This window comes from Rhea americana, unplaced genomic scaffold (genome assembly GCF_003343005.1).
Source record: "Rhea americana isolate MKP2758 unplaced genomic scaffold, rheAme1 scaffold_16, whole genome shotgun sequence".
Lineage (NCBI taxonomy): Eukaryota > Metazoa > Chordata > Aves > Rheiformes > Rheidae > Rhea > Rhea americana.
In genome coordinates, this window is record NW_028185705.1 from 12,264 (window position 1) to 25,932 (window position 13,669).

At 47.7% G+C, this 13,669-nt stretch overlaps 1 protein-coding gene across 3 annotated transcripts in view; it reads right to left on the reverse strand.

Moving 5' to 3' along the window:
- Positions 1-13,669, reverse strand: part of LMCD1 (LIM and cysteine rich domains 1) — a 37,398-nt gene that overhangs the window by 10,485 nt on the left and 13,244 nt on the right. For 2 of the 3 annotated variants that reach the window (XM_085300016.1, XM_085300017.1), the window contains exons 2-4: positions 12,293-12,381; positions 9,542-9,797; positions 2,194-2,529 (exon numbers count right to left, since the gene is read on the reverse strand). In XM_085300016.1, the coding sequence (XP_085156142.1) occupies positions 2,194-2,529; positions 9,542-9,797; positions 12,293-12,381 (681 nt within the window). Of the gene's footprint in view, positions 1-2,193; positions 2,530-9,541; positions 9,798-11,976; positions 12,015-12,292; positions 12,382-13,669 lie in introns of those variants that run through there. The other variant, XM_085300018.1, reaches the window with a different exon arrangement.

A 13,669-nucleotide genomic window follows, 5' to 3' on the forward strand; every position in this document is an offset into this window, starting at 1 on the left:
AAGAATTTAAGACATGTCACAGAATTGGATATGATTTGATGGGACTGATGAGCCTGGCACCAAGACAAGAGATCTGCCCTCAACCAATCCAGGCAAGCTGCAGAATATCTGTAAAGCCAAAGGCTTTTCTTTCATATTAACTACAACACACGTTCCAAGGACTCATTCTTGGCTATGAAGAATATTCATGGTATTTAATTTTAGCCTCTATTGTGCCCTGGGCACCTTCACCCTTCCATTAACAAGGCAGAAAAGTTCAGCTCCTAACTTTACATTATACCTCAACCACAACCAAGGTAAATGCCTAAATGAGGCTGCTTGCATCTCTCATTACATTGATGCAAAGAATGTAACCTGCATTAGAAAAAAATACAAAATTTTTTAGAGACACATTAGGAACAGAAAATATCAAGCACTGCATGAGGAAAACATGCATAGCTACAGTAACAGGGAAGAATGGGAATTTATGATGTTTTAGCAAGGACAGCAGGACTCAAAAGTTAGCTGTACATCACTGTACAGCTAGGAAACAACTTGCTTTACACACAGTATGGCATCGCACCGTGCAGCCTCACAGAAGCAAGGTTTGGGACACACAGAGCAGCAGGGAACATCGACGCCCGCCAGGCCAGCCCAGGGCCCACCTAGCCTGGGTGGGGCCCTCTCTCGCTCTGCAGGGAGGTACCCTTCTACTGCTCCAAATCAGTAATATTTAACACAGTCATAAGCAACTATGGAAAGACAGAGGGAGTTTTGCTGTCTGATTTTTCAATGACAGCATTTTCCTTCCAGTGCAGTTGTATCAAAACTAATAGGCCTTCTGGAAGCCTAGCACACTTCATTTCTTGGGTCATAGCCAACTCCTATCACTTCAAAAGCATCAGTTTCTGCATGATGGATCATATCACAGYTGGCTGGTTAGAGTGCGAAATAGGAGGTTTGTCTTTGGCATGGCAAGAAACTGTAGCATTTTGCAGTTTGCCCAGAACTCAGCKGCACAGCGTGCTAGTCTACGTGGAACTCCTGCAACTCCTCCTGGTTTCGAGGCAATTCCATGTTTCAGCTAGCGCCTCTAGAAAAATAATGCTTTAAACTCTACAGAGAATAACATCACAGTTATGTATTTATTTGGAAGCACAAACTCGTAGTCTAAATAAACTCTTATTGCTAAGATGACTTTTATTAATGAGCTTAATGGAAACCTTCCTTTTTTGGCTGATATTTTTTAGCTTACACTTTGTCCAATTCAATGTTTTGTTGCAATAGTGATAAATTTTTACTGTATCACTGGACTTTAAAAGTCAGATACATGTTAATGGAAAAGGACATAGTAGACAGGAGACATTACCCAATATGGAATGAAAATTGACTGCACTTAATGTGTTACAATCTCAGTATAGTAATGGCCAGAAAAATGTTGCTTAAAAACAKTCATATGCCTTTTTCTTCCTCAGCTTTAAATCCTCTGCTGCTAGATATTCTCACAAAAGCCAGTATGAAATACATTCACTCAATATATTTTATGGCAAGCATCTGTTCAACAACCACAATGGCCACTCCAGACCCCTCTTAGACTGGGTTTAGAGAAAACACGTCTAAAAGGATGTTAGAGAATCTCATTTCCCTATGGAAATGTGTTTTTACGTCCAGAGAGAGGTATGGCTTGTTGCCTAAGCTCTCCAGAGTTACTAGTTTTTGGAGCATTACGTCCACATTCACAGCTTTGCATTAGACTGAGACACCATGCACTGTTACTTGTGTTTTCTACTTGAACTAGTCTAGAAAGCTTTGCTGAAAAACTCTCCAATTTGCAATGAAATGCAGTGTCTCATCTTGAGTACCTTATTTTCTCATGATTGCCCTAGGATATGTCAAGCCAGAGTTGCTTTCAGAGCTGGCAAGAATCCAAAGTTACTTGGCAATCAGTGGCTCTTCCCATAACAGAAGAAGGACATTTACTTACCATGGTGGTTCAGCACAGCTTTGGCTGTGCAGGGAGGGAGAGAGGGAGAGAAAGCAAACCCTCCTGAGGGCTATTACATGGATACAGTAGGGATGGAGAGCTCAAGGGTTGCAACCTTGCTCATCCACCTATGGGAGCCGCGATGCAACTAAGCACTGCAGCACGGCTAGGCTAGCCTGGAAAAGCGCTACAGCTTTTTGGAAAAGCGTTACGGCCTGCGCAGCACTTACAGCCTGCCCTCCCGCGGGCGTGCTGTCGACAGCTCCGTTGGTGGACTCGGAGGGTTTGCTCGCAGCCAGGGTTTTGTCTTGCTGCTTCCCGTCCTCCTTCGTGCTGCCGCCCTGCCCAGGGAGCGCGACCTCGCCAACACCCAGAGCATCGGCTTTGTATTTCTTTACAAAGTCTTCCATGAGCTTCGCCTCGCCCTCAGCGAGGCCGCGGCACTGGGAAGGGTCCTGGTCATAGATAGGGAGCTGCCTCATCAGCTGCCGCCGGCGATAGTACGCGCCCTCCGTGCCTGCCACCGGCTGCATCTCCTTGGGGATCAGCTCCATGTACTGAATGGCCTAGGGCAGAGACAAGAGCACACAGTTACCTCAAAGTCATCTTCTTGCAGGACAACATGGGCTTTGTTTGCACCACGACTTCTGCAAACAGCTATGCTGCTCATGGTATGGATGCACTGCCATGAAACACATGGCTTTCCCAAAGTGCTCCACGCCATGCTTCAGAAAAATTCCTGAGCATTTTCAGCTGCAGTTCTCAGCCAGACAATAACCTGATCTCAGTCAACAATCACCCGCGTTTTTTCCTCCCTGGAGGACAGAGCAGTTTTATGGAGGGCCACGTGCGCAGCTCCCCGGGAGAGCAGGGGAATGCCTCCCACCACCCCTCGCTCCCAGAGGCCCAGGTTTCCTGCAGCTGGCACCAGGAGCACCTGCCCTGTCCCAGGCGTGTCAGGGGAGCTCTTAGTCTCCATGCAGAAACAAAGCAGAGGGAAGGACCTCATCCGAGACGCATGTCCCCACCAGGCCAGGTAAGCCTGGATTCCCCTATCCTCACATATTTTCTGATTTGAACAGAAACCTCTTCTCAACTTCAAGGGTTCTTGTCTGGATAAACAAGATACTCTAATTAAGGTCATGGCTTGCAGATAGATTTCTTTCAAGCAATAATTTCTTCATGCAGAAGTGTTTCTGCCAAACACAATATTAACATCATGGCTATTCAGTACTCAGTATGAATTCTGTGCCTTGATCTTTAGCTTTAGATGAGCAATCAGTGTGGAACATGTGCTCAGCTAAATTGCATCTCAGCAGCCAGACAAGCTGAGCACTTGTTAGAGCTTTGCAGAGCAGTCTTCAGGTTTTGTGATGAGAAATGGCTCAGGACTCTCAGTGCATGAAAAGCAAGTGGCTTCTCCCTTTGAATTCAGGCAGCTGTGGACAGGTGCAGACACCCGTCCCCTCCCAGCTGCGTGAAGCAACACAAGGAGGCTTTGACAGCTCCATCTGATTCCCACTCGTGTGACTAGTTTGCATTCAAATCTCAGCATACGCTCCCCCTTGCTGACATCAGGATGCCCACATTCCAGACAATTACAGAACAAAACTGCTGAAAAGTCCAGAAACGCAAAAACAAATGCATGAACAAACCCCAAAGCAGCTGGTTTCATACTCCCCTCGCGCTGAGGACCAGAGTGCTTTGGGTAACAGATAAAGGCCGTAACAAGAGCACCCAGCTCGCTTCCTTGGGCCACGCAGTTGTACYGGGGTGCCAGCCAGGGCCACGAGCCCAAGGTCATGGATGGTGGCACCACAGGCCACGATGGAGAACAGAACCTCATGCACTCCAAGGGGGGCACGCACAGCACTTGGGTGAGATATTAATGATCTGGACAGTTTAAGAGAAAAGGCTCTAAACCTACTGGCAGCCAAACCTTTATAGTTCACATAAAATCTTAATCCATGTAAAAAAAGTAGTAGTCCGATGACTGTCGAGTTTCCATCTCTAAGACTGACAGCCAACTTCACTGGGCTACGGATTATGCATTGAAGGGAAGGTATTTGGTTATAGTTGCCTTCTAAGGTGGAAAGCAAGTGTAAGGGAACAGTCTGCAAAGTTAAGTCCCCTAGTCAGCTGGCCACTAGCCTCTACTTTAAAAGCAGAGTAAATAGTGATCTTGCCACAGGTRTGTCCAGGCTGGATTAACATCTGCAGGAAGATGGGGTCTGTACAGTTAACTTTGTCTGGCTTGGAGCTTAAAGGAAAGGGAGTTTCCCACTCGAGGCATTTTTCCTATTGTAGTGTGAAGAGCTAAGGGGCAGCCAGTTGGCTGTTTGCCATGAAGTTTTAAAGACCAGCATCCAGCTGCATTAAATTTGTTTCTTACTTGGTCAGCTTTTGCAAATTTAATTTTAATGAAATGGAGCAGTGATTAACTATTTACTGTACATAGCCTAGTCTGATGCAGCCCTTTAACTCCAAGAAAGCTTACATGGCATTCAGCACTGAACAACCCACCATGCTTATATGAAWCAAAGTCAGCTTCTACTTTGACTACATTCAGGCAAATAGCAATATTTCAGGGTTCCTCCCTCTTTCAATTTTGCAACAGTAATAGATAAATGATTTACCAGAGTCAGGGCCTCTTCCCTGTTTCAGGAAGCACATGTTAATGGTGCTGCAAGTTATGACATTAGACATCAAAACACAGTTTATCCTGCCACTGTGCAAGCAGATGATTGATGTCTGGAAGTTTCCTGGGCTGCAGCCTTGGGTTGCTCAGGAGTAACTGCTTACAGAGCTGGAGGATGCTGTAAAAGCAATCTGCTACAAAGATGGTTTTCACAGAAGTCCAAAGACCTGATACAAACTACAAAAGCAAAAGAAAAAAAAAAATCCAAACCAAAACACCGCCCCCCMCACACACACTTCAAGCTCATCCCAGGCCTCACACAGATATTGCCCTACAAAACATAATACCATCAACACCTGAGAGCTGGAAAACCAGACAGAAGAGTCTAGATGCTGTGCAGTCATGCTCGCTGTGACAGAGTCAGACTGAGGTCTGCTGCAGMGGCAACACGAGCAGGGAGTAGTAAAACCGAGCACCTTAATGGAAGAAATTCTTAACTTGCAACAAACGCGCCAAGGCTAACATCCACCCACACCGAGCTACAGGAGAGCAAAGTGCCAGCAGATGCACCCGGGACATCTTGTTCCACTCCAGGGCCAGACCCTACATTTTTAATACAAATGAAATAAAAGCAAAGTCAAGCCTTTCTCAAAAGCAGAATTATGTTAGTCAGCAGCACGGCTAGCACAGACATGCAGTATGATTTCACCCCTGATCAAGGGAATGCTTAAACTTATAACTGCAGAGGTCAAGATGTGTCTAGAGAACAGATCGGGAAAACAAAATTCAACCTGACACTAAAAACTGAAGTGAAGGACAACAGAGTTGCTTCTTTTGCTGCCATAGTGTACTGTTACGGTCAAATGCTTTATGATGCTGCCTTAACTCAGATAATTAAGGAAGAACATTTTAAGTTTTCACCACTGTTAACTACTGGGTTTCTCAGATATTTTATAAACTGCTCTTTTCACTTTCCCCAGGAACTTCGGTATTAACTTCATAACTTATCCAGGCACAGCTTAACGAAAACAAGTTCTGAACTTCCTCCTATTATTGGACCATCCACTTCAAAACAGTAATATTAAAAAAATACCCAAAGTTTCCACTTTGCCTTCAGAAGGAAATTACTGGAGGCAAGTCACTTTTGCCCCAAAAGCTTTTTGGCAAAAGCCCCTTTTGAACTATCACGAGAACCGTTGGCAGCCAGAATTTTTCCTGAAAGTTTGTCAAATCCATCTTTAAGCCAGAAGTTATCAAGGTTGCCTTCAAAGTTACTGAGCTTTTTTTTTCACTTGAACTAAGATATCTTCCAGTCTTTCCAGACACGATGCCAATTTACAAAAGCTTCGTGAAACACATCCATTTTGAGCCTCCCCACTTGCGAGCTCTGCAGGAATCCCATCCCACCGCTCCTGAGGAGCTGACTTTCAGGGGCGCGAGCTCRCCGGCACGCCGGGCGCTGGATGCCGCGGAGGGGCAACCGCTCCGCATTCGGCGGCGCATCCCTGCCGGAGGGCACACGTCTCGGCTCAGGCTCATCGAGGAAAGCAGCCGCCCTTGGGCTGCTCTGGCCGGCAGCAAGAAAAGGGCCCTGCCCTGACGGCGCCAGCTCGGCTCGGCAGCCTGCTTCTGAGCAGCAGAAACAGAATTTGATAGATCTGGAGCTGGGCACGACGCCTAATAAATCACGTTAGGTTGGAAAATTGCCATTATTGTTCTGCCGATCCCTAAACAAGTTCCGTAATTCCCCCGGGACCTGCAGAAGGCAAACACTGGTTAAACAGAGATTCCAGCTGCGCTAGTTCTTACCAAAGGGCTGCGGGGGGAAGGAGAAGGAAAGAGGACGCTACCAGCAGCAGTGCTGCGATCAAACAGTCAGTCAGTCAGTCAAACAAGTGGGGGTCAGTCTTGGCCGCTCATTAAAGCACAGTGGTTTAATTAGCACCACAGGCTGGTCACATAGCTACACAATTATTTATAGTATGATCTGCAGGCCCCCTTCCACCAGTCTTTCCAAGAGGGTGAACGCAACYGAGTTGGTCTCTAACTATCCAGTCTGTCACCCTGATTTGTAGTTGCATGCAATTTTACATTTTTTCTCAATAATTCTTTTAAAAAATCTGGTTGCAATTTCAAACAGCTTTAAACTATTAGTTTAATCTGAAGAGCAAAAGCTATCCACTAATGACAGTGTAATATGTACTTTTTTAGTACCACAGTTTAAAAATGAGTTAAATACTTTCCCTCAAGAAGTCCAGTGCTGGCTAGCTTATTTCCACATGCCTAAAAACACTTCCATTCATTCCCATAATTGCATTATATGCTTGCCAAGACCAAATAGTAGGCGCAGGAAGGAACACGGGGCAGGACATTTGCTTGCTTTCCAACCGTCCCGATGGCGTGGAACACTTGCTATCTGCCCGTTTTAAGCCTGAGATCATTCTTATTTGGTCAAGACCGTTTAAGCTGTAAGAAAAACAAATCCCATCTTCAGTGGCRGATTTGGGAGGGGTGGCTCTGCCAGCAGCCTTACGCAGTGGAGACTGGCAGAATTAGTATCCATAAGCTGGAAGCTGCATCCAGGAGCTGCATCCATCTAGCTCTTTTAGGTTTTAGGTTTTTTCTTTTTAGCGCGTACTGTCCTAATGTGCTGCTTCCCTGCGAAACGAAGCTCCGCAGCGTTGAACTCTAAGGCAAACAGCTCCAGCTACTAAAGCCAGCAGGATGCTAGAAAAATGGAATCACAGAGGGAACTGAGAACAAGCACGGCTGCACACTAACACACGCTCATTGCCTGCATCACACTCCCTTTCAGGGCCTAAATATTAGCCAAACTGTGCTAGCTTTAGATCCAACATYTTTTTCCTCACTGCACTGATTTAGTTACCTTCCTTTGGGGAAAATGGAGTCAGTTCCCTGCCCTTTACATCCCAGACCCAGCAGAAGTGACAGGGAGAACTGGAACAAATGCCTCGGGAGAGGGGACCGTGCCTCCGTCTGCTTCCAGCTGGAGGCTGCAGCTCTTGGCACGAGCCTGTAAGTTATTTCTTCTGCATCCCAAGGGGCAGTTGGCATTCTGCAAACCCTCACTGTCTGTAACCCAGCTCTGTGCTGGCAGACCGTCTCCTGAAGACGAGGTGCTGCCAGCTTATCCCTGGGACAGGTGGTCACAGAATCCCTCTCGTTACTCTGCCATGACAACAGGCCCTTCAAACATACGGCCTGAGGTCAGCTGCCCCGATTTGTAAGGTCTGAAGGCTGTGCTGAGCTGCTGGGCAAGGATATTTTCCATTGAAGTGATGCCTTTCCATGAAAAGAGCGAGCTTGATGAGGGAGAGACACCAGATAAGGTAGCTCCTAGAGTTTCACATTTTCTTAGGACTTACAGAGACCTAACAGCGCAAAGCTTCGGTCCAGCTGGAGACCCTGGGGCTGGGAAAGAGCTGGTGTGCACTCATCTAAGCTGTGAGGTAGGACAAAAGGCAAGAGGACGGGTAGGAAGAGAAGCCGCCTCTTGAAGAGATCCCTACCTACGGACCCTTCGGAGATGATGGCCACCTTCGGAGCGCAGGAAGAGCCCTGGGACAGGCCTAGGCTGTCATTCATTTACGTGGGCTTCGCAAGTCTAAGTGAAGCAAACACTGTCAGCCGGCTGGCTGTCAGGTCTTGGCTCCATTTCGATATTTCTGTGGGAAGTTAACCCAAAGGCCTAGGTGATGCTGTATTCAGCAGGAAATAATTCTGCATTCAGGGGAGTTTTCAGGCCATGTAGTTATCTGCAGAGGCACAACTGAGCAGCAGTTACAGTGCTAGTTAAAAACAGGCATGGCACCTCAAGTCAAGTCTAACAGTATTGATGTTAGCAAGCAAAGAAAATAATTACTATAAAGATAGTTATTTCTCCCTTATCATTAAAGCCCATTTTCATAGCATTCAAACAGAATAATTTACAAACACAGTGAGATTTATATGCTGCATGACTACTCTCTGCATCGATTGAATTTCACTGCTTTCGAGACATGGACTCAAGTATAATTTACTGAAGTGTTGGCTGAAAAAAATCCAGATTACTGGAAGTGTCACAGATAACTGCCTCCATCTACGTTGGCCAGCATTTCAAGACAGTCCCACACCTAGCTTTGAAAAAGACCAGCCTTTCAACAGATAACTCAGGGCTTCTCTTACTTGCTGGGATGTCAAAGCCCTAAAGGTCTCTTCCTACCCATTTTTTCCCCAGTTACAATACAATCCTGAAAATAAAGTTAAGGCTGYTAAACCGCACAAAAAGCTTTTTTCCACCATTCCTCCTGGAAGCYTGTGCCACCCCCTTTTTCCTTTTAGAGGTTCGTTTCCATGCTCTTAAGTGAATTCACAGCCCGTTTGGGCTCCATACTCCCCATGCCTTGGCCTGTAGTTAGAGTTTCTCTCCCTCTTTGGTGACCTCCTCCGGGTGTATTTAAGGAGCATGATCACATCCTGCCCCAGACTTTGTTATGCAAGGCTCAGACATCCTGCAAAGGCCTGCAGGAATTGCTTCCACATATAGTTTGGGTTTTCTGAGCTTAAAAGTGCTTATGTGGGCTGTGCAGGCATTATATAACTGGCAGGACAGCAGAGATGGATTCTCTTCTCAGCAATGTTTTTTTTGGGCATGAGCTATACTGATGTGGTGAACTTTCTAGTTGTAAAACACATTAAGACTTCTCCTAGAAATGTAAGCAAACCTATAAGAACCCACTAGAGGCAACCAACTCCTCTCTTCCATCTACTTTGGTTATTTATGCGGTTTTCCCAAAATACTAAACATTACGCGCATTTTTGCTCTGTGAGGCAAACCATATGTTTTACTATTTTTCACGGTAACTTTATTCCAAAGCTGAGTTATGCTCCCCATTAAGCGACATTCCTCTACCAGCCAAACCCGTTGCRGGTCACCTTACCAGCTTCTGGGTCAGTCCTGGCGGAGCCCATTCGTAGGTGATGGTGTCGAAGGTCGGGTCCTTCCGGGATACGATGGGATTGGTGATGATCATGCGGTTTCTTTTGTAAATGCGAACTCCGTCACCTCCTTTCACCCTGGCGGTGAGCGTAGCGTACTTCGAATCTGATAACAGGCGGCCAATTTTCCGATCGTCTTCCACGTCAGAGCTCAGGCTGTGATCCTCCTGGCTGCATTTGCATGACTTGCATATTTTCCTGCGGGCAACAAATGAGATCATCCTTTTGATATAAGCTGGACCGCAGGAGGCATGCGATCTTTTGAGGGTCCAGCCACCAAGCTTCAGTTGCTTTAAAAGGTTAAAGACAAAACAGGGTTACGACAGAAGACAAAAGGCTTTTGTGGCATGTGGCACGAGCTGCATTCGGGAATCCAGCATGATATGCCCCAGAGGAATTCGCAGTGGTGTGGAATATAAAACTATAAAACCCTAAGTGCTATCCCAAGCAAAACGACAGCAGTAGCACTAATAAACTGTTCCTACCAGCCTGCAGTTAGTTCCCATGAACTTTTAAGTGATGCTTAAAGGGATTTTTAATCTTCCAACCTCACCATGTAGTCCCCAGCTGTAAAGTGTTGGCCTTCACTGTTACTGCACTTTATACTCCATTAAAACTGAGGCTTCTAGAAGTAGAATTGATATCTAAATGTCCGTTTTAATTATAATGGCTATAAAATAGAAAGGTAAGTCTATGAAACCATTTTCTGATGGTTAACCCCACTCTGATGCAACCCCAACTATTCCAGTATGATTCTTCAATAAAGAGGATTCAAGCTAGCCTGTAATGTAATTAAGATAAACAGTAGTGACTGAACCAAATGAGCTTTTGAAAGTTTGCATTTCCATGCAGCTTAGGACTCAAGACTGCATAACACAAATTAAGTGCCACCATCTGGAAGCCTGCTACAAGATCTAAGTGCCACAAGCAGCACAGTGTGCAGAGACTGTGCCGCACTCCAGCACGCAGAGGCAACGGTGGCAAGCTGCACAGAGCAGCAAAGCTTCACAGAGCTCAAAGAAATGAGTATAGGGTTTGCAAAACAGTCTCAGAGGACATTAATTGTCRTTCAATTAATGACATCTGGATATAACCCTTCTACTTCAGAAGCCCCATTTGTTTTTCCCTTTTCAGTTTGCCAACAAATAGGGCATGCCAGAAGTTTACTGCCACAGCTCAGATGAACATGCAGTATTGGTTGGCTTCCATTAGCTACTGATATTAGCAGCTACTTGCCTAAATTCGTGTTTAAGAGGGGAAAAAATGAAAATAAAATATCAAACAGTGTTTCTGGCACTATGCATGTTATTGCAGCCATCCCTGAGCTTTGCACAGCTAGTAGCAACAGCTACTTTGCTGACATAGCACTGAGCTCCTGAAATAAGGTGACTTTGCTTTACTTTTGCCAGTTATTCCAGCCACATACGCCGTCAGGGACAAGCGCAACAGCAAGGCATGCTGCACAGCACCTGCCACAAGCGCAGAATTATCCTTTCGGTTATGTCCCCGCATCAGGGATGGGGAGAGGAGAAGGRTGTGAGGTCTTGCTGGAACTGCTGAGAACTGGCTCCTGCGAGACATGGCAGTGACCCGTTTTGACACATTTTTGGTGTTGCGAGGAAGACCCTGCCTCCTGCACTCACAGGCAGGAGCTGCTGCAAAGCAGTGACAGGGACCTGGACTCTGACTTTATTTCCCTGCTTTTCTAATGTGGCGGGAGGTAGAACCGGAGTCCTGGGGCACCAGGCMGGGCAGTAGTGCCCGTACCCTGCCAAGCCTCAAGCAGGTACCGGTCCTCGCTCCGACCGGGGTGCTGCACTGGTGCCAAGTCTCCCCGAGAACGCTGCTGGGGACGGACACCAGCTGCACGCTGCTGGCACCAGCTGGTGTTGGTACCCCAGCCGACCAGCCCCAAACCAGCCTAGCCAAGGTCTCGCAGCTCTGCGGACACCAGACGTGACGGGTACCTTCCCCGAGTGTAACGGGCAGGGAATATTCCTGCACGCCGCGGGGCTGGGCAACGCGCAGCACCTCGCAGCTGCCAGGGCGCAGCGGGGAAGGGGGGCTGACGCGCRCAGAAAGGCACTCAGGTTAGCAGATCACGGACCTAAACACATTTCCACACCTCAGCCATTACGCATTTCACCGGGGTGTGCTGGCAAAGCCTGCTGTGCTTTGGAACAAAAATAGACAGTTCAGAGAAGCGAGAGGGAGGAAGAAGTCTTGTTTTGTTTTGCAGCTCTTCAGCTATCCTGTGCAGTGTTACAGGTGTCACCCTGCAGCCCCCYGCACCCACCGCAGGCAGCCTCCTCAGGGCCGCCGGAGCTCTCCGCTCCAGACGCGTGGGACAGCAACCTCATGCATCGCACGCACTTACCAGAACTGCTTGAGCATCTTCTCTCACTTTCATGCAAACTGTCTCAAAACAAAAAGCAAAAAAAGGAAGGAAAGGTCCTTTGCACGGCCATCCCTGCAGGTCTACGCGGCCTGGCCCACGCTGCTAAGACCAGAGGCCCCGTACCGAAGGGACCACCTCAGCCGCGTGCAGCCTCGGGGCGGGCCCTTCAGTTTTGTCCCCCCCGCAGAGCGGTTAGCAGCTGCTGCCCGGGGCGCCGCGACGCCGAGCGCAGCCCCGCGGCCGAGCCGGAGGCCCCCGAAGCCCCGGCGAGGCGTAACGCGCGCGCAGGCGTTACCTCCAGGAGTGCGGCTCGAAGCCCCCGCAGGTCCCGCGGCAGCGGGAACACGGCGCCCCTCTGCCCGCCGGCGGCTGGCTCCCCGACATCTGCAAGAGAGGAGGACGCGCCGTCGGCGGGGGCCCGCGCCGCGCCGCCGCCTTACGCGGGACGCCCCGCAGGAGGCTCCTCTCCCCAGGAGGAGCGCGGCCGCGGCTCGCACGCCGGGCTCTCCGCCGGCACCAGCGCTCCCGCTCCACGGCTTTCGAATGCAGAAGTTTACTTGGTGACGTTCGCATATAAAAAACARTTTACTTGGAAAATGTAGTATTAGTAGTAAGAACAAAACCGGTATAAACAGATGACTAAAAACTGCGGGACCCCGGACTTGCTGTTTTAAGGCATTCTATGCGCTTTTAYAAGCCTTTTCTTTCCCCCTCTGAAATTTAAGTCTATATAGAGGACTGCTCATCCTCGAGAAACAGAGCCCCAAAGGTACAAAGCGGTCCACTTCAGCTCGCTCCTCCCAGGGSACGCCAGTCATTTGTGCTCAGTTTTCCCCCACAGCTTAGTCTTTCCAGGTCGTTTTGGAAGCCGGGGCTCAAATCCCGGGGCCAAGCATCCGCCGAGCTCTCGCAYGCTCACGCTGCAGCAGGACAACGCGCGATGGGGAGGGCGGCCCCGTGGCAGCGTCCAGATTTCTCCCATCACTCCTATGGTTACGTCCCACGGGTTCTCTCTTCCATAAAAAATAAAATAACGATTACAGAAACATTTATAGATACAGATGAAGTATTTGCTGCGGTACCAGCTCAGAYGCAAAGTTCAGTGCTATTTTCTGTTGCCGGGACCTAGGCATTTCTCTCGTCATCACCATTGCAGCATAACGGGACAAGCAAGTTTACAACATCGCTGTATCCTTGTTTTGAAGAACAAACATAGGAGACTAAACTTCAGGGGCCATAACTCATTAATCACTGCAGCTATAAAACACTGCATTAGTCACTGAAAAAAAGACTTCTCATCCCAGGAATTCATAACAATACAGCTTAAAAGGGTCTTAATGTGCACGCGTGTGCGCGCACCCTCTCTGTGCCTCTCACCCACAGAACAGGACGTTTCTAACTCACCTCTCAGCCAGTGCTCAAGAACAGATGACACTTAAGTTTACAGCAAAGACCGCTTGGCTACCTGGCACACAGCTCCAAAACTRACTAAGTTTTATTAACTGACTTTTATTTATTTTTTCAAAAACAGACTCTGATCCTAATGAGTTGGACAGAAGCTGAGTATAGGCAAGGGACCATGAGTGTTAAATTTAAAACACAAACGTCTGGATTAACTAATTTCATTTAGAAAAATTACATTGCAAAGCCCAAACAGGAAACAAGCAAACGG